The following is a 22576-nucleotide window of genomic DNA, read 5'->3' as shown; positions in this document are numbered from 1 at the left end:
CTCACCTTGTACAGTACCACATCTTTCTTCACATTCCTCCCTTGCTGAAAATTTGTTCTTGTTGCCCTGACATCCTCCATAAAGGAACTGCTTACACACTCCATCACGACTGTCATAGAACCATTTGGCTATTGAATCCGAACAGGGCCCATGATCGTCATGGAGGAAACACCATTCTAAAATTTAATGAACGACAATCAACTCAAATACTTATCAGACAAATTTGATCAGGAATTATATTTCTGACAGCCATTCAGTTTTGAGGTGGGACATAATACATTCATACTATTACCAACCTGTATGCATAGCCTTCTTCTAGGCACTCCTGCAAATTCTAACAATCATTTTTTTGCTTCTGAAATACATGTACAACAACCCACAAATTTAATTACAATTTTACATGTAATTTTCCATGAAGGAAAACATTGTGCACAGATAAGCAGGAAAAGGACAACACACACAGGCAAATAAACTAGAGTGCTTGAAAAAGTTGTTCGTAAAATTTTTGTTCTCAGCCTAAGACACTCAGTAATGTTTAGGGATTCTGTTGGATTCCTAACCCACATTTTGACAATCTAATGGGCTGAAATGTGTGTATGAAGTTTCCTAGATCAAGTAAGTATTTAAAAATAACTTTTCTAGATATTGGAGACTAGCAGATAAACATAAAGAAATTAATTATAGGGATCTGTGAGACAATGCCACTCGACTGACCTCAGAACTCTTGTCAATAAAGACATACACTGGAGTGTGCTAATAATTTATTGGACTGCATGGGTCAGAGAGGGTTCAAATATAGTGACATCACAGCAACCAAGAAAATTGTTGCTGCTGTGAGGATGAGTCTAAATTCTTCGCAGAAACATGTGACCATTACAAATTATTTCTCAAAATAAATTTTAGTTGTGTAAAAAATATAAAGTAATTTGTAACATTTTGTGATGCACCAAACAAAATATTTTGGATTATCCATGTTTTCTGATTATTCACACATCTTCTCAACTTTATTAGCTCAGATAATCAGGAGTTTACTGTAACATGAAATACATTTTCACTAAAAAGCTGGTAACCATTTTTATTTGGGTATCGTAGTTGGGCCATAAAATATTATTGTTGAACTTTGCTCATGTCCACTGCTCAATATGCAGTGAGTCTTGGGTTCTAGCTAACTGCACTTGTTAACAATTCTGACAGAATGAGTAACTAACTAATTAACTAATTCAATGGAGTAGATTCCTTCTTAAGAAGCTGATAGTTTGCTCAAATAGTTACAAAGTTCTATGTCCCTTTATGTAAACTGAAGGTGCATTACAACATTCACAAGAACCTACTGCCAGACCCTAGTCTGAAATAATGCCAAACCACACCCTCTAACACTATTTCCCTAAGATTATTGTGCAAGTGGCCTCTTCCTTTCAAGTTTTTCAACCAGAATTTCATATGCATTTCTCTGTATGTGCTACATACCATGTTGAATGAGTTTCTTTTCACCATGGCATGGTGCATTGTCAGGTCATGGATGAGGGAGGACTCTAGTTATAAAGAGTATCTGTGAATGTAAATAGAACAAACAGGCGTAAACAACAGACAAGGGATGGTCCTCCAGTTTGGTGGTTGAGTGTGGGGCTAACAACTACCAACCATAAGAAACCAGGATGTTCCAAAATGTTACACAGGGTCTTGGACTTATTAACTGTCTTACCTGTTCTAAACTCTTCTTCAGGTTCTGGCGTGTTGTAACCACTTTCACAGCGTCGCTGACAGTCCTGCCTTGTAAGGAAATTATTTTGGTTACCATCACATCCTCCATAGTAAAATGGTGTACACCGTACATGATATGAATCATAGTACCATCGCTCTGTATAGTTGTGACACTCCCCAGATGCAGCAGGCAGTAAACATAAATCTTGTTCTGCAAGAGTTATGAAAACAGATTACAAGGTTTTGATTAATTTATGGGCTATATAAAGTAATGGTCAATTACTAGAAGACTTCTATACATCATATTTAATTGCATAATTTCTCCACATTTTTACACAGCTCCTTTTGAGTGAAATAAGGGTGGGTCAATTATGTGCTTTTCCCTGTATAATATGAAAGAGATCATATAAGAAAATCTAGTAATAATATAATTTCAAAATATTTACTGGCATTTTGTCCCTGTATTAACTGGAATATAAGACTGCTGTGTATTTTGTTTTATCAGCAATGTGTTCCTGTTCTGTATCTTGGCTTGAAGGCATTATACTGGTGGCACAATGTCCCCTACAGATTTTTCCTTTAAGTAATACTGACACAGCCTTGTAACACATTGATAATGAATGAGTTTCCATAATTTCCATTAAGAAAGGGATAGAGATGAAGAACAATTTGTGCTGAAGGCTGCAGCAACTAGAATTAATAAGAGTACGCAATGATAAAGTTAAGCATGAGATTGGTAAGTAAAGTAAAGTAAAGTTTGTCCCACTATACGCCATGTAGGCGTTTGGGGTGAGTGGAGGTATAGCTCCTCTCTTCCTTGACCCCAGCACTAGATGGGGGTGAGTGGTCAGCATCACGCCCCGGCCGGCTTTACCCCCGGGAAAGGACCCCGGTACCCATTGTAGAGGAGGCTGGGTGGGCCCCAGAGCCAGTCTGGACGCAGAGGCTAGAGGAAAAATCCTCTGCCCCCGTCGGGGATCGAACCCCGGTTGTCCAGCCCGTAGCCAGTCACTATACTGACTGAGTTAAAACATGAGATTGGTACTGAAGATAATTTAAGCGTATTATTTCAAGACGCAATAAACGGATGTTCTTGGAAATACCTGTAAATCTAATAAAATGGGAAGGAAGACTGAAGAGTAAATAATAAAAAAAATAAGTAAATTAAATCAGTAACTGTAATAGCTATGAAAATTTTGAATTCAAAGTAAAGCCAAAGCTAAGTTTATGTGGAATCTGATACATCTGTAAGTCCACTGTATGGAGGAGTGAAAATAGATGACAGAATAAGAACAATAAATAATTATGTCAAAGTAAAAAAGAGGTAATTATGTGGTGAACAATAAAACATTCTATTCCTTCTCACAATTCAGGTGGTGAGGAAATTATGCAATGGTGACAATTACATGAGAAAATACAGAATGCGACCAACTTTTCAGTCACAAATGTGTATCTTCCTATGGTTATAAACAAAATAATATGCCACATAACAAAAGATTGCTTGAAAATATGTTAGATTAAAAAGAATCCACCATAATAGCAAAAACTGTCAAAAGTACACCACATGCATAAATCCTGTGAGGCATTTCCTTGTATTAAATGCAGTCCTAGAAATTGTTACATTTGAAAAAGCCACTAAAGTTAACTGTAACTTCAAACATACAAATCAAGCTGTACTACTTTTACAGACAAACAACTAAATCATACACATTTATCCACCTCTGTTTTGAATTCCCAGAAGAATAAATATCAAAGCATATAAGCATGCATATATATGCTACAATTTATTTTCATTTATAATAAACTCCTGAAAGAGGAACTTTCTTTTGAATTAAATCAGTAATGTATATCATCCTAATTGTTAATTTTGTTGCATGAATCACAGGCTGATCGATGCAGTCCATGCAAATTATGAAGTATACTAGGCTGTTATGAGCAGAAATTTTGGTATTATCAGAATATTTTAAAATATGACACCCACTCAGGTATTTTATCAATGGCAAAACTAACTTGTTCAATTGCAAAGCAGGAGTTGTGAAGAGTTTGCCAATTGATTATATACATCACACTTCATCTAACATCATACACAATCACATTCAAACTAATATAACAAAATAGTAAGAAATTGTTTTTGAAAATGTAAGTTGGGCCAATACAGTTAACATGACTGTTCTGCTCCTGTATTTAATATGAATTATTTTGTGTTATGCAGGTACAAGAGTTCAGTTTTAATATAATAACACCCTGACATGATGTAGATGCATTTCTGAAACTTTGTTTACATGTTTAAACCTTAATTGGTGTTCTATAAATGCAAATAAAAATTTTATGTCAACACAATATACAGCACTCAAAAATCTATATTACCTTCCAGTTTTACTATTTACTTATTTATTGTTTCACATAACTGTATGAGTTCATTATTCTTTGCCACCGTTAAGTAAATATTACAGGCACAGAAGCAGAATGTTTTCCAGTTTGTCAAAACATAAATGGGATAATATTCTGCCCCACTTCAAACACTGACATTAAGGACAGAGCAGCAACACCTGACAAAACTCACCCACTTTGGAAGGGCAATCAGCTTCACATGCCTTCTGAGTCTCAAACCTATTAGAATTTCCTTCACACCCACTGTAATAGAATGGCATGCACTTGTTTTCCGAAGCATTGAAGAACCATCGAGGCAGACGTTCTGTACAATTTCCCTGATCCGATGGTAATGCACAATAATCTGCCAGTAAGCAACAGAACAATCAACCATCCATAACCACATTAATTAAGGGACATGCAGTAAATTAATAACACCAAAGGTCAAGCAGAGGGATGATAATTATAATATAGGAATGTCCATATGGAAAGATGCCTGTTTCAGCTATGACCTAGAACATATCTGAAATTCAAAGATGGTTGTCTTTGGGTTGTAGCGCCGTGTAGTGTGGTAGAAGTTTACCAATGTTTCAGAGGTCCTTGATTGCCCTGGTGATGGACTCCGAAACATTGCTAAACTTCTACTAGACTACATGGTGCTACAACCCAGATGAACAGCCATCTTCAAACTCACCGATGTGAAAACCTAAAATGCTATCTCTATTTGAAATTCAAAAATTAACTATATGTTTCCCACTCTGAAGAATGTGAATGGCAGTACTGTTAGAATGGAGATGTTTACACCATTTTCTGAATGTGTAACATTTCACAGTTTTGAGGGCTAGTACCGCCTGCATTAGCTGGCAAGTGACCTCAGTTACAAATTAAGATTTAATTGAAGATTGCAGTCTTCTGGGTTGTTGCACCATGTAGTCTGGTAGATTTCAGGTGGAAATCTACCAGGTTACATGGCAGAATAACCCAGAAGACTGCAATCTTCAGACTCACCACTGTGAAAACCTCAAATCCTACATAAGATTTAATTGTTTTTACCCTTCAACTGCTACATTTAAAAAGTAAAGAACAACTTTTCTAGAACATACAGTGTTCTTTAAAAGCTGAAATTAAGCTTTGGTAATGAAACACACATTCATGGGGAACTCTGAATCAAGTGTGTTGGTTATTTGGATACTAATATGTGATGCTCCTTTCATATAATCCAACTTTTTATAAATGTGTACTGTATCCTGTTAAGACTCCATACATATATATATATCCCCCCCCCACACACACAGCAGATGCAACTTGAGTCTGATACCAATACAGTACATTCAGTATTTATAGTCATCGCCCAAAGTACTTTAATAGTTGTTATTTTATCTGAATGAGATCTTTTTATTTTAGAAGGATTATGGCTCTTAGATAGGTAAGGAATAATTTCAAACTTTGTAACTCTTAAAAAAACAGTTACATTAATACAAAACATGCTCCCATAACATGCACATGAAAAGTAAAATAAACTGACACATAATTAAAGTCCACAAGGTTTATCAACAACGTGTAAAGCTCATTGGTCCTATTTATGTTAATGTCCCAAACTAGAATCAAACATGTCCATTCAGTGTTGGAACTGTTTTCATCACCTCATGCTGTACAAGTTACATATGGAACACATGCTCACTGAACATAAAACACTGAGGAGTTGCTTATAATACACAAACATTATTAAATTCAACAACTGAACAGAATAAATTTCACAATTTCAATATTACATTTCAAAATACCTATATACATACATACACACACACACACACACACACATTCTGTGTACTTAAATTTGACATTTAAAATTAGACCACACTGTATTAATCAGAAATAGAAATGGTCACCTGCTAGACTTCTAAGGTGTTCTGCATGATATTAAGCACATGTTTACAAACAATGTTCTCTTCAGTTCACAGACACATAAATAAGCAACACAAAGAAAATGAATGTAAATGTATAGTGTTGAACATAAGAAGACCTCAACCAATAAATTCAACATCCATCACCAATTAAAGTGATTAGAATATGTGAGTGTCAACCCATAAAGCACTGGGTCACCAACCTGATTGCAGAAACACAGCATGACATCACTGAAGATAAGAAATAACACACTTCAACTTAATACCAACTACTAGAATGTGTAGGAAAGTGCCTGGTATATACATATAAATTGCTTTATAAAAGATTAGTGCTTAGGAAACATGACACATGAATAGACCCAAACTGCAAACCATTTGCTACTAGGATTTATATACAACAGAAGAATAATCATGATGAAGAAACCTATAAACAACAGTACTCTGAACAACTTCAGATATGTACAGCAAACTAGTTAAATTTGAAGCATGTGATTAACAGAACTGTGCATAATGAAGTACAAAATGGAATAATTATTAGAGGCTGTACTTCATATTGTTTCTCTCTTCTCTATGTTTGTCATCTGGACTTTTTGCAACATCTGGCTTGTGATAAACACCTTGGGAGGCAAATTGACAAATAACACAATAAGATAGTATGGACATGTCTTGAGAATGAATGATGAAAAAATCACAAAGGTAAAGGTTCTGAATATAAAACAAAAAGGAAAATGCCTAACAGCGTCACCAAGAACAAGATGTTAATAACAGTTTAGGACCCATGTCACAATGAAGGAAGACAGAACATGGGAAGAAAGTAGGGAAGAGAAGGTATGTGAGGGTAGAGATAGATAGCGAGGCTTAGTTGGCATATGACACACATAAAGTGGAAATATCTTAGAAGAGAAAAGATGACAATATATCTTAGATTTACCAAAATAAGTGTTTAAAAGATATTTTCATATCCAATTGATCCTGTAATATATGTACCATTTAGGGTAAACTGTCATGTTAGGCAAAAATAAAGTAATAATTGTTTTGAATTATTTTTTCATATACTGGTTTATAACAGCAATCTTGATAGTACCTCAAAAAAATACATCAGAATCCTTGCATCATAAATTGAATATTTCAAGCACAAATTGTTTTGTTTTCCGTACCTTATGAATAAAGATTGTCTACGCAAACAACTAAATTGGTTTTAACAAGTAATTTATGCTGTTAGCAGAAACTATTATAATAAAAAGCCTAATCACTTTTTAGGAGCATACCTATTTAATGCTATGCTCACTTTGTTACAAAAATGTCTGAGCACATACTGAAACCAATTACTTAATTAATTTACACTTTTACTGTTGTCTCAACCATTCAAGATCATGGTAATAAATTGCACAATAAAACTATTCTTCGCCCACCTAAAATGCCTACTTCTTAAGTTACAAAATGCAACACAGGTTTCTGTTGTGATAATTTCAAAAGAAAGTGGTTTCAATAATAATATACATAATTTTATGTTAGCCAATAACGTGTTTGCCATGGAGACTGAATGCTTCACTACATGATTTGTGGTTACATTACAGTCACTCTAGTATTCTATGGACAACATATACACATATTTATTTTTTAAATGTCACAGTAATTATAGGAGGCTATGAATAGAATGAAGAGAGTACTTTGACTGATTGTATGAATGATGACATTTGCTGTGAAAAAAAACCAGATATAGTTTCTTCCATATTATTATAACAGAATTTGTTCAAAATGCTGACACAAATCATGAAACCTTCTAATTCTGAACTTATATTAGGCTGCATACATAATACTACACAATTTAGAACCTCAGTGGTTCATGTGATGTTAAAGTGTACAGCGTATGGCTATACATGAGCTTCTGTTAGGCATAAAAGAACATAGATATTATGAAGATTCATTAGGTTTACAGATAGAATTATGGGTATTTAGTCATTGATTCTTAGGATTTCTAATGACGCTATATGAAGTAAAAGGATACATAATGCTGAATTTCACAGTGAGATGACCATGAATGATGAGCAGATTTGGGTTTGGAAGGTGGTCATGACTTATTTGAAAGTACTATCTTGACATTTATCTGGACAGAGGAAAGAAACACGTACCTTGGGATAGTCAGAAAACACAGCTAACATTTAAACTGAGTATCTTCCAAATATAAGTGGCCAGACTAATGGCCACATATATTGTGCAAATGTTACTGTGTGTGACAATGTAAGGAACAAAGATAAAACAGTTTTTACTTGGCATTTTCATAAGATTCCATACAGCCACCTAATAATTATAAACACCATTTCATGCACAGTTCCTGGGTGTGTGTAGAGATTCACATATTTGTACAAAACAATTTCCAAGTTCTACAGAGGCTTTGGCACCAATAGAAGATAGAACCCATTGAAAAACAGAAGACTTTGACACAATGAATACCTCTGAAACTTGCATGACTTGAAATGTGGCACTTGTTTCTGCACTCCATCTCAGTTTTGAACCTGTTCCCATTGCCTTGACAACCCCCATACATGAACTGTTTGCAAATTTTCTCTGTGGCATCATAGTACCAGCGAAGAATAGCACCTGGGCAAGGACCCATGTCCTTAGGAAGAGCACAATTATCCATTACTGCTGAAACAAAGTATGTTGTGAAGAGGAAAACAAAAAATGGCGCACTGCTGACAGTTCTTTCCCTCATGAGATCTTGTTACAAATCCTATCAACTTCAAAAAGAAGATAGTTATTGATTTTCATATTTGTATAACTGCAGTATTAGGAACCCGCCAAAATAAATGTTGATGATGAAGATCATGATAACAATAGCAACAACAGCAGTAACAACAACGATAATAATAACAACAATAAGAACAGGAGCAGCATCTATATCACCACTACCATTCCATCACTGCAATGACACTGATGCTACATCAAAAGGGCACATTATTTTATTACAAGCAATATCTGAGAATTACTCGAAGAAAAATTATCGGTATTATTATAATATTGCTGTTATTATATTATTATGATAATAGTAAGTGCATTATTATATTATATTAGTGACAAGAGAAAAATAATACTGCCACCATATAATCCAATGCACATATTTCATATATGAGGTTCAAATTTACATTGCTTATTTATTCTCATAGGAAAAATCACTTTATGAAAATTCTCTAATGAGGATGCCTGTAACTGAATAAAAATTTCATTTGTTCAAAGACAAATGATTTTCCTGATCCATCTTCTTTCTAGGTTATAACCAAACTCATTCAAGTAGGAGACTTTAAAAAAGGGAGAATTCAGTCTGTCTAAGGTTTCTAAAACTGTTATAGAGCATAGATGTGAAATAATAATTATTTTAACTAAATAATGTAAAAACATTTTGAATGTTTATAATTAACTAAGTTAAACAATGTAAAAACTGCTGAATATTAATTTTAAATGCAATAATGTAATTACAATTGATGCTTTATGTATTTGGTATTTTATGAGAAAATCATAATTTTGCATAACACAAATACACAATTTATAAGAATAATTGCATTTTCTGTATGAAAAAAGAAAACACATACCTACAGCACAACTTTAGAAATATATATCAACAAATATTAACAGGACAAATTAAAATATAATACGTCTGTAATATGGTATTTAACCTATTTGTGTTCCTTCTTAATAATTTTATGGTTTGAAAATTTCAAAATATATGTAGTTATGAGCTGCAGCTACCTGAAAATACATAGTTATTTCTCCAAGTTCATATAGACACATTCCTAAACAGTTTTGAGCTAATTTTTAGAGAGATGGATGAATTTCCAGTTGATAAACAATTAAAGACATTTATTCATGTGAAGATACTGGGTCTATTACTCTTGTCAGCACCGCATCATCTGCGCATTGCATGTTACTGACCTAACAACCATGTTAAAGCTACAACAAAAACAATTTAAATTAAACAGTGGTACATAATATTCAATAATTTTGAATCAAAAACATGTAAGTCACAGCATGTAAATGGAGAAATAAATGTACTACAAAAGCAATGAGATATTTTTAAAGTGAAAACAAATACTGTTTAAAATTTCAATATAGGATATAAAATATGAATATTAATAAACTGAATATGATCAGCATATGATTTTGAAAACAGATATAATTTCAAGCCCAATTCACTAACAGACTTATCATATAAGTTACTGAGCATTTTAACATTTACCTCGACTTCTACCAGGCTGCAAGCATTGCTGTTGACACTCTGATTCTGTGAGGAAGTTATTTCTGTTACCATGGCAGCCACCATAATGAAACTCCTGGCACATGCGCAAATCTTGGTCATAATACCACCGAGAGAAGTTGCCTCGGCAGGGTCCTTCAGCCTTGAGTTGTTCACATACATCTGGGATATATAAAATAGTTCACTGATTTTTCAGTTAAATCTTATGTATAAATTTTCTTGAACAAAAATATTTACCATGCAGAAGAACTAACTTTCAACATTTTCTGTCTTTTCCAGAAAATTCTGTTTTTAAAAAATAAATAATTATACACATGAAAATGATATAAAACTCAAAGGAAAAATATATGTATACAAACTTATTTTTGCACAATACAATGCATAATATTGAGCTAAAAAAGTAAATTATGACACACAAACGTCACCTGAAATTTTAGAACTAAGACACAGAGAATGTGTCATTAAGAATTCACTTTGAAGAAAAAGTTAGTTGTCTATACTAAAAATGTTATATTTTTATGGTGAAAAAAAGATATTATGGCAGACTCAATTCCACTGGCTGAAAAAATGCTGCTTCAGAGTGTATACTATATGTAGTAGCTTACCATTACCTAATAATAAATGAAATTTTACTATCCAAATTTCCATCACCAACTTCATACCTTGATGTGATGCTTTGGTTCCTTTAATGGTTGTTGAATCTAGAATTTTCATACATAAAGTATTGCTGGTTCCATAAACATTCTAAATTTGATTCCTGAATTAGATGAGTACTGCTATGTCAAACCTTCCCATGTGGCTTCCCAGCCCTCATTTATCTAATGGTACCCTTAATTTGTCAGTAAAAGTTACATTATGGGTTTATTTTCTGCAAATAAAGAACTAACTATATGGGCTGATTTATCTTGGTAATCCTGGAAGAAGAATCTTTATTTAATCAAGCTTTCCTTGGAACTGGCTTTTTCCAGATAAAGATAATGATTTTTTTTATTTTGTGTGACTTCCTTTGACATAAATCATTTTCCCACAAGAGGTTCCCTGTACTAATGAATACTATTAAGGAGCGCTGAAGTGTCTGACAGCAAATAACTTAGATTCCAGTGGCAGAGCTTGAAATAACATTTTGTGTGAAGATATGCAGCAAATTCAGCAACTGCACGGAACAGTCATTTTTTCAAATCAGGAAAATTAAATTCTGTAATGATGACCATATATCCCAATTATTAATGTATGGATCTTCAATGAATAATATTCTTATAATAATATTACTATTGATGATTATACTGTAGTGAAACCTACCAAGTGTGTCTGGAATTACACACAGATCTTGACATTCTTCTCTGGTATCAAACCTATTGTTGTTGCCCAGACATCCACCATAGATGAACTGTCCACACTGTTTCCTGTCTATGTCATAGTACCAATAAGGATAATATCCCTCACATGGGCCCTCAATCTTTGGTAGAAAACATGCATCTAGAATTATAATGAAAAATTAAATTAATATTGTGGGCACAAATAATACAGAGAGTTCTGGTAGCATAAGGTTCAATTAATTTTTATTCACTCAAGGTTCCATGTCCATAAAGTGACAACTGCAGTGCAATTCAGTTATTTAGATTTAAATCAATGAAATGTTATGCAAGTAATTTCTAGAGTTAAGGCCAAGCAAACAATATTTAGTCTAATTAATAGTTATCAGTAGAATGCATTGAATACAGAAAACAAAATAAATGTGACAGCATGTAAAAACCAAAAACCCATCAACGGCTATCATACAATGGTTATTTATCATCCCAACATGAATTTTAAATCTGCAGTTTCATTGTATATCTTTGGATTACAAAAATGCACATTAAAGTGAAATATTAAAAACTGTATAAGATACTATTACAATATTATTCTGTTTTAAGAATTTACAATTTGGAAGAAGGGTATGAGACTTACCTCTACCTGGTGGCTCCACACATTTTGCTTTGCATTCTTCCTGATTTGAAAACCTGTTGTCATTACCTTCACAACCTCCATACCAGAAACGAGAGCAACCTCCATATTCCATGTCAAAGAACCATTTCACTTTGAAATCCCGACAAGAGCCTCGATCTTTATCTTGTTTGCAGAACTCTGAGGATTACAAAATGTAACACTTCTACAGACAACTGTATTATATGAACATAACCATTGGTGGAATACTTTATAAAGAGGATGGACAATATTTATTTTGTTTACAAAGTTATATAAAGGAATTTTAAGATAAATTGTGCTTGATTCAAGTGTATTCAGTTGTGTATTGAACTTTTTTGTGATTGAGATCTGCATAATAGAGTTGAAATAGTAAATGTAACACTCCCATATGTCAAATAAACTGATAAGTAAATATTTGATGTAACTGATGTTACACTGCTTTCCATGTTCTTTGTTGTGGAAAGTAAATGTTATAATTTTTTATTAAAGTAAATATGAATAAATAGACATGACTCTAACATTGGTTTCTGAAAGCCAGTTTGCTCTTAACAGGAGCATTATTTTTCAGAAATTACGTAAGAAAGATCTTGTTTTTGCTTGGAAGAATACATGTATACTGTGCCCAAATACAAAATTTTCTAGTTGGAAATATTAACTTCATTGAAATAATTTAAAATCCAAATTAATGTTATTCCTTTATTAACCACCAAAAAGGTTCAATTTATATGGCTATAGCCTAATTATCTTAGGGTTTAAAATCTATACTTCAGCTTTTACTCAGTTTAGCATTAAGTACAATATCTTCAAAGAACCTCTTCATGTACTGTGAATGCATCATAACTTTAGATAACATTACATTGTTACATTATCCACTTCCCATGTGGTAGCACTGCCAGAATTCAGTTTCAAAAATACAGAATACAACTCATTTTTTATATAATAATAATCCGTGGCGTAACAGCCCTCTGAGAGCCAAAGCCGACTAGCTGGCTGCTGGCCTCACATTCACATGCCTAAGCAGAGGTGAACGATCATCCAACCAGATATAGAGTGACGTGTGGTCAGCACGATGAACCCCCAGCCATTGCTAGTTTCCATGACCGGATTACGCTACCCATTGTAGCTCCCCAATTTCCTCACGATGCTGGGTTGGCACCGGTTCCATACACTGGTCGAAAGCTCATGAGGAATATCTTTCCTTGAGACTCAAACCAGTGTGCATTCCGTATCACTGGTCCCAAGCATTATGTCTCAGACCGCGCAGCTACAGCACGGGACCATTTTTTATATAGTATGACAAAAATTATGTGGCTACAAAACTTAAATTATGTATACACAAAATGTTGAAGTAAGGTTATCCTTCTGCTTAGCATCAGTCCATGATGACATGATGAGAACATGTAGATAAAATCCTCCACATTCTCAAAACATACAGGAAGAAGGTGAGTGCTTCATGCTCTTTCCACTATTATGCCTTAGGGAAGTGTCTACATCAAGCAGTATATTTTTTAAACTACTAATATCATAGTACTCATACTTTTTTCCAGTTTGAGATGCAGGGAAGTTATGATCAATAACTATTCTGCTTAATAAAAATTCACTCCAATGACAACCAATAACATTATTTATATAATTAGTTTTGTCTGAAATGTTAACAACGTTCTGTATGATATTACAAAGAATAAGATTACAGGAAAATTATAAGTATTGGTTGCATTACCACATTTCAATAAACATAACTTACTCCCAGGTGTGACTGGTACTTCGTTACATCCTTCAAATTTCTCTCCTTGAGCTTCAGTTTCTCCATCTGGACAGCAACTAAATTTTGAAGCCTCACACCCACACCCTTCCTTATTTGGACCTTGAGCAGGAGTCCTGTTATCCAAGCAGCAACCAAACTCTGTGTTTTCACAGCCACATCCTGTTAAAACATTTTTAGTATACTTAGTAAAAAAGAAAAGACAAGAGGCGTAAATGCTTGGAGTACGTATAGGTGTTCTACAAAAATGTTGCCTTACTGCCCAGTAAGGTTTCATTTTATTAAAATTAACTGTCCACGCTACATTTACCTGAATATAAGACAACCATAATAAAATGGCCCCCTTCCCAAAACACAAAATAAAGAAAGGACAATGTTTTTTCCAGCTTTAAAACTGAGTTTGACTTTCCCAGCAAGCCACTATTAAGATAGTTCTGAAATAACATAAAATGTTTAATTGCCCACACCTGTCTGAAAATACATTTTTAATCATTTTCATATGAGATAACATTTATCTTCTGTCAAACAGAATAGGGGACTTCAACACTCACACTACTAATTTACCATCTGGACTTTGACTCTGGTATTAAAGACTTACTGGTATGCTATTGCAATGAATGACCACCTGGAACATAAACAAGCTGCAACACAATCAATAAAATTAAATATAATTCTGAAATCACATACACAGTTAATTACATACATTGATCTAACAATTCATATATTCAAAATGCCTTTAAAGTCACTTTGACTGAAAGATTCTTCAGCTTTGTCATAATCATTCCATATGATCTAATCCTCATTCTTGGTGAGTTCACTTCTTGCCTTGGTCATCTTCATATTGACACTTCTCTCAACACCTTCATTCAGATGGTTTCTCATGTAATACCAGGTCTCTTTATGTACGCCTATCTGACAAACTTCAGAACAGTTTCTTCCAATTATTTTTGTGTCACATGAATTTAGGGACATAAAATATTTTACTTGTAGAACTACATGATCTCCTCCTTTCCTTCATCCATTGTCTTAGTTTGCTTCCGTTATGCTCAAATGATGTACTACATCTGAGCTGTTACTATGATCAGAAAATGTCAACACCATTAAGTTACAATTGGAGTCATAGCTACAACAAACTTCTTTAAAATCTCATGCCACCATACAGCTTGATTAATGTATTTCAAGAAAACTACATTCTTCTAATAGTACCAAAGAATGTCTGATCACCTTATCCTACACGAAAATAAATGGAAATTAATCTGTACAGATGACCCTCCTGTTGCAGCATGGAAGGCACATTATGCTCTTTATGCTCACATTATGCTGTCATACATTTAGCACACATGATACAGGAGCACTACCTGTACTAAAAATATCTGTTGCTTTGTATTACAGATGACAAACTTTCAATCCACTGAAATATTTTGCTCTATTTGCAACACTATGATAATCCCTAATATTCAGGGGCTAAAACAGAAAACTGTCCTCTCTCATATTCAGGTAAACACAATAATATAAATTTCTTTTCCAATTTAGTTCTGTAACATTTTTCAAAATATTAACTGAAGAATATTTTGTGGTTTATTTCACAAAGAATGTAACTATACAATTTATTTCAGAAAGGTTACAGATCTTCAAACTCTTTCACAAAAATTTGGACATACCTTGATTGTAAGGTCCTTTAGCAATATTCATCCCATCAGGGCAACAACCAAACTGATAGGTGTAGCATGGACAGCCTTGGAATTCAGGCCCAGCTGCAGGAGTGTAACGGTTTGGACAACAACCGTATTTTGTGTACTGGCATCCACAGCCTTCTGCATCTGGACCACGAGCAGCTGTTGCATTGTCTGGACAACAGCCGTAAGCACTGTATTGGCAGCCACAACCTGTAAGAGTATCAGTCTTTTAATTTCTAAAATTACTATGACTCTTAAGAAGAATTACTGCCACTGTATAAGACTTTATCTAAATTCTCTCAGTCTGGTAAAATGTTAATGAAATTTCACATTAAACATAACTACATGATGGTAAGATCTTCTAAACAGTTTTCAATAAATCATGAATATACAACAAATTTTCAAATAACAGCTCAGGGTACTATTTGAAATTTCTGTGCTTATGCCCAGTTGCAATCTAATTCAGAATTTAATCAGATATTTTCAGTAATATATCTCCTCATAATTTCCCATGTTTATTAATGCATTTGTGCATACATTCATTTTCCGTCTTCATCTACACAAACCCAGCCCAGAATTTCCATAATTCTACCCATTCACTGTGTTCTAATGAATATATTGTTGAAGAACAAATAAAAACGTATTTTTCATAGTACTTTTAAGAAGAAAGTATTTTGAACTTTCCAATATGTGTATCCTAAAAAGTTCTATATTTACTGATTAATTTCTCAGAGAAGAAATGACTAAGAATATAAATGCTTCCTTTTGAAATTACAGACTTCAAAATGATTCTACAAAGAATTTCAGAAGACCTTGCCTATTTACTTGTTGAAATGGAACGTTATAAAAATGTTAAAAAATTAAAATATTATTCTATAATATCTGCAATAGTCTGAAATACTTTTTAATTAATTTTTACTTATCTAAAAGTTAGCACCCTTTCATTTAAAAACTAACCTAAATTCAAAGTGCTGATTTCTTTTTGTGACCATTCTTTCTCTTTAATCCAAATTCAGAGGAGTCAAAAAGTTAAAGTTAGTACAACACCTAAACTGTATAAATCTCTAAACAAGAGGACAAACTTTTATTCAAGCTCTTGGTTTCTGGCATCAAAGTATTTCACTAAACTGGAATAATATAAATGGTTACCTTCCAAATTAGGTCCTTGTGCAGGGAGAATATTATCAGGACAGCAACCATATCTGGTAGTAAGGCAGCAACCTGCCTGATTAGATCCATGAGCTGGAGTAATTCGATCACTACAGCAACCAAATTTCTCATCCTCACATGGCATGCGACACCCTTCATATCGTGGACCCAGAGCTAATAAAACAAACAGTGCAGTGCAGTGCAGTGCAGTGCAGTGCACGTTACGAGCTACACAATGTGTTCTAAGTATGAAAAACTTGCTATTTACTTACAAGATGCAATTGTGATTATATAGATTGTAATCTGCAGATTCAATATGGTACAAAAACAGTATTTCATATAAATCATTCCAAAATATAAATGAAGGTAAACAGGGGAATATCTCTGTGTTGCAGTTACATATACAGTAAACCCTCAATTGAACAGTCTAATACAGGGGAAAGGGGTGTCTGGTATTACCAACTGTCTGTTAAATTTCACAGCTGTTTTAACAAAACCAATGTTGCTGTGATGTAGGGCAGAGACTAAGAACAAATATGTAACTTTTATTATGAATCTGAGGAGCTAATATGCTCCCATTGCCTCCTACTGGTATAAGGTTGTGGTGCTGCTTGTGGTGACAAAAACATGCAATGAGGAGTAAGTCTGAAGAATGTGCATAGCTATGGTTGAGTTCTACACTGGTAGTCTCCTTATAACAATTTCTCTCACAAATACAACAATTGTGCTTTAGATATATGCATGCAGATTGTAATTCCATCCAATTATTGTAATGGCTATGTACCTGGAGAAACCCCATCAGGACAACATCCAAAATATGATGCAGTACAATTTTCAGCATTAATGACATCACATCCTTCAAAATTAGGTCCCACAGCAATTTTTATCCCATCTGGACAGCAACCATGAGTTGACTTCGAGCAATCCACCTCTTCTAGGCCAAGTTCACCAGAACCTGAAACATGTAAACAATACCATTACATGCTACCATTGAGTATGTAAGTAGAAGGTAGAAACTTAATTTCACTTAACAATAACAATGCTAGGTAATGTCTCAAAAGACATTATTTATTTTCAATAAATGTGCATATGTACGTGAGTGCATGTGAACATACACACAATATAGCAATTCATATATCAGAAATGAGGAATATAATAATAAAAATAATGAAAATCATGATAAACTACATACTAAAGAGGGCTGTTTTTGCTGCAGACCTAGAGAACCAAAGTTTCCTTTACAGACAGCACTGAGGCTATCATTATAAAATTATAGCAAATGATAATAGAAGCATATATCTAATCTATGTTAAGTATCACAGTTTCAGAGTTTTGAATTAAATGTAATACATTAGAATGTCAAAACTGTGTATGCAGATACAATGTGTAGGATTCCATTGGAAGATATGTACAATTGATAATTTTTCAAATTGACTATTAATTACAGAGCATTAAAGAGATTATAACTAACCTTCAATCTCCTCACACCCTGAAAACTCTGGGCCTGTTGCTGCTCTCATACCATCTGGACAACAGCCATATTTTGTTGCATTACATGTATCACAGTCACCAGAGCCCTCACACTCAAAACACCCTGTATTGTTGGCTCCTACTGCTGCAGTAATGCCATCTAGGCAGCACCCAAACCTATCATGTTATTAAACAAAGACAAGATGTGGATGTGTAGTGTATAAATTTATTAATGTTTTTTTTTCTTCAGAAAGTGATTTAATTTGTGATCAGATATGGGTGCAGATGTATCTAAAAAAACCAAACTAACGTAGCTGTAGTAAATTCATTTTCTAGAATATGAAGATAATAGGGTCTCCACTATGGTTTAGCTCAGTCAGTATAGTGACTAGCTACGGGCTGGACGACCGGGGTTCGATCCCCGACGAGGGCAGGATTTTTCCTCTAGCCTCTGCGTCCAGACCGGCTCTGGGGCCCACCCAGCCTCCTCTACAATGGGTACCGGGGTCCTTTCCCGGGGGTAAAGCCGGCCGGGGCGTGATGCTGACCACTCACCCCCATCTAGTGCCGAGGTCAAGGAAGAGAGGCGCTATACCTCCTCTCACCCCAAACGCCTACATGGCGTATAGTGGGACAAACTTTACTTTACTTTACTATGGTTTCTCTCCCATCACTTTGCCAGCAAAAATAATATCATTATGGCTCATCCACAGCTCCTTTCCAGAAATCAATTCAACACACTTTTGCAGGAAGGTCAGTAAGACTAAACATAGATATTTGAAATACATTTTCAACGCAAATTTCAGTAATGGAAACAATAATAATTTATTTGTAGTTCTACAAGAAGAAAGATAAGCCATTAAGGGTGCATGATTGGCAAGATGCCAAATATAAAAATTCTGACTGGCTATAATTATTCAAGAATATCACTAAAACCCAAAAATGTCATGAAATCATTGCAATACATTACCTTTCCAGGGTCATGGACAAGAGTAACTTCTATCTATCATCTTAATAGATGATAGATAGAAGTGTTTATGAACTCTCCTTTCAACTTTCCATTCTAAATCAACAAATAAAATATTAATGTGCTCTTACTCAGGGAAGTTGGCCAGTGTTTCTAAGTAATATATCAAGTTCACAGGCATAAAGAATTAGTAACATGTTTCTGAAATTAATAAATTACTGACTCTGTATCCTTGCAGTCTACAGGTAACTCTTCACAGCCCTCATTGTCATTCCCTTCAGCTATGCCAATGCCATCTGGACAGCAGCCAAATAAGGTCTCTTCACAGTGAGATGGGGGACAGCCTTCTTTCTTTTTACCTTTTGCAGGAGATACAGCATCAGGGCAGCAACCAAATTCGGTCTCCTCACAAGTTGCAGGTTGTGGGCAACCTAAGAAAATAAGCACCCACAGTTTTACTCTTATTTGATTTAATGATGCCTAATCGACTGCAAAATTTGTACATCTTCAAATGAGACTCCAAGTTCTGCACTTGTTGAAGTCATTCAGAAGCCATATGATTTAAAGCAATGATCTTCCAATCTCACAGACTCAAGTTCAATTCCTGATCAATGTAATCAGGATTTATGGGTCACCAAAATTTCTCCTGAGATTTTACATAATTTTACCGTCCTGCCTTTGAATTCATCATACCCTCTCATCCTCTCATATTACCACTAATATCAACATTGCAAAAGTATGCAGTCAATCAGGTTCAATACATTCCCAACAAAACATTGGAAATTCCACATCATAGCAATAGTTTATGTTCAATTCTGCACCAGATTAAAAATAAAGCTGCCCTCTACTAGAATAAATCCTTTCATCATACAATACTGCATTCAAAATCTGGCCAAGCCTCAATTCTGACAACTAATTTTGTAAAGATTAGAGAGATTACAAAAGCTAAACTGGTTAGAAGGGTAACTGGATGAGAGGCCAGTCCATTCCAGAAAGTAGGATCATACAACAGGGCCACCAGCTGTTGTAAAATCCATACCTTTTGTACTAAAATTCCACAGATTACCTTTGCTGAATGGACCTTCTGCAAGAGTGCTACCATCAGGACAACAGCCAAACTTAGTGTCTTCACACTTGATAAGTTCTGGTTTAGGCTTCTTCTTCCTTTTGCACTTCTTCATTTTTTGTTCCTTAGTGATTGCCAGTTCAATAGGACTTGGAGTGGTTTCTTCAATCACTTCTGTGAATCATAATATATACAAAACACAAGCAATAAAACAATTCTGACTTGATTATGATTCAAACTTATCACCTACACAAGAACCCAGAATGGCAACCCAAAAGAAAATTTATATTTTATTGCCTGATAATAAACTTATGTTATATAAACATATACCATAACACAAGATTTGCAGGACTGGAAGTATGTACAGTAAGAAAGTAGGCTTTGTGAGTTCTTCTCAGAATTCCTGATTATGTTTTTGACATTGCCAAGTGACAAAAGGCAAAAGGAAAATAGATAAAATTATGGAATAACAAAGAGATAAAAACTGCACAAAGACAAAACCAAATTAAAGTCCTCCATTCAACAACCTTTATGCTTGTTGAAACAACTGTGGCAGAACACTGGGACCTGCTAGCTGCTTTGAGCAGTACATTTTTGGATTACGTGTATCAATTGGAGATACAGAAATTAAACTTAAAAACGTGTATCTTTTTAAGTAATATATTCGTTCAGAACTTCAATAGACAGATGATCTGAAATCTATGACAAATTTACAAGTGCATAAAACAATCTTAAAATAGCTAAAATTGAAGTTCTTAGCTTTGATTTTTATGACCAAATGAGGAAAGGAATATGAGAATTTGTAAAGCCCAGAAGTTGCTGTGCAGTCCATGTCCCTTCTTTCATTACAGCAGCATGATAAAATAAAACTACTATAGAGAGAGTTTTTAAATAATTTAATAACTGTGCTACACAGAAGAAGACCAGGAGCCTTATGTTTGCAATTGTTGATCTGTTCATCATAGTATTTATTTACTGAATAATGACCTACCTCTAGATTCAGATGTAGTTTCTCCTAATACTTCTGAAAGTGTGTACTCCTCTGTAGTTGTTACTTCAGTAGTACTAATTATTGGAGCACCCTCCGTGGTACTCGTGTACCCTTCTGAAATGGTCTCTGAAGTGCTTCTAGTATAACCTTCTTCGGCTGATGATAATGATGTTGGAGTACTAATTGTTTCTTCAGAAATCTCTGATATTGCCCCAAAACTTGATACAGAGACTTCTGTTGTAAACACAGAGCTTTCTATTGCTTTGGTGCTAGATACCATGCTGGAACCTGTTGTGGAAAAGGAACTTTCTGATGTGCTTTCTGTAGGTCCTGACTCAGTGGTTGGCAGCAAGTCTGGACTAACACTTGTATATTTTATGTCGTCTGGACTAACACTCGTATATTTGATGTCGTCTGGACTAACACTCGTATATATGATGTCTTCTGAACTATTCACTTCTATTGCATATGGATCAACCTCTCCACCAATATCAGGATGTGTAAAATCAGTAATTCCCATGCCTGAACCAGTAAGAACACTTGTTATATCAGTATCAATGTCTATTCCAATGGTCAAACCTGAACCTTCATCTCCTGAACCAGTTTCCAGGGTGATGTCTGAAGAAGTGCTAATACTATAAATAGAATTTGATGTTGCTTCAGAGGTGGAATCTGTGGGATCAGTAATTTTGTCTGAACTTGTTAGATCATAAGCACTTGTCTCCAATAAAGCATCTGTACTCTTTGATGCTTCACTGCCAACAGACAGTTCAGATGAACTTTGTATGTCTGTGGGACCTGAGAGCTCTAATGAAGTGGTAGTGGCTGCATCTAGGTTTGGACTAGATGAAAAACTACTGCTACTCGACAAGGCACTTGAATCTGCAGAACTATAGATGCCTGAGCTTGCTGTAACATCAGAGCTATCAGAAGCTGTGAAAACTGAGCTCTCATTCTCTGGAGATACATCAGCTGAATCACCGAGCATAACATCACGAGAGACACTTGCAGCATCAAAACTGGAACCAGTAAACAAAGAGTTTGTTTCTCCAATGGATGATGGGCTAGTGGCAAATGATTCCAAGGCACCAACGCTACTTCCAAACTCTGTGCTGACAGGTGAGAAGTCTCTGCTAGATGTTAGAGGAGTTGCTTCCAATGTTACATGTGATGATGCAGTATCTGAAGTGATGTCAGAGGGCATTACTTCTGATGAAAATACATCCAGTTCGCCTGAACCTTCAAATTCTGTGGCACCAGACACTGGAGTCACACCCTGTCAAGCAACCAAATGAAAACTTCA

The 22576-nt window shown here is 34.7% G+C and overlaps 1 protein-coding gene across 6 annotated transcripts in view; it reads right to left on the bottom strand.

Annotated features, from left to right (window-relative positions):
• Positions 1-22576, bottom strand: part of Ppn (proteoglycan-like sulfated glycoprotein papilin) — a 186285-nt gene that overhangs the window by 17381 nt on the left and 146328 nt on the right. For 4 of the 6 annotated variants that reach the window (XM_087348661.1, XM_087348657.1, XM_087348656.1 and 1 more), the window contains exons 17-30: positions 21274-22549; positions 20283-20456; positions 19440-19647; positions 18251-18426; positions 17564-17734; positions 16780-16953; positions 15616-15840; positions 13937-14116; positions 12175-12351; positions 11527-11703; positions 10210-10389; positions 8430-8621; positions 1703-1912; positions 6-176 (exon numbers count right to left, since the gene is read on the bottom strand). In XM_087348661.1, the coding sequence (XP_087204787.1) occupies positions 6-176; positions 1703-1912; positions 8430-8621; positions 10210-10389; positions 11527-11703; positions 12175-12351; positions 13937-14116; positions 15616-15840; positions 16780-16953; positions 17564-17734; positions 18251-18426; positions 19440-19647; positions 20283-20456; positions 21274-22549 (3691 nt within the window). Of the gene's footprint in view, positions 1-5; positions 177-1702; positions 1913-4264; positions 4436-8429; positions 8622-10209; positions 10390-11526; positions 11704-12174; positions 12352-13936; positions 14117-15615; positions 15841-16779; positions 16954-17563; positions 17735-18250; positions 18427-19439; positions 19648-20282; positions 20457-21273; positions 22550-22576 lie in introns of all 6 variants that reach the window. The other 2 variants (XM_087348658.1, XM_087348659.1) reach the window with 2 other exon arrangements.

The sequence above is a fragment of the Zootermopsis nevadensis genome, unplaced genomic scaffold (assembly GCF_977971745.1).
Source record: "Zootermopsis nevadensis isolate Lab colony 2312 unplaced genomic scaffold, Znev_1.0 Znev_ptg000013l, whole genome shotgun sequence".
Lineage (NCBI taxonomy): Eukaryota > Metazoa > Arthropoda > Insecta > Blattodea > Termopsidae > Zootermopsis > Zootermopsis nevadensis.
This window is presented reverse-complemented; position numbering and strand designations above follow the sequence as displayed.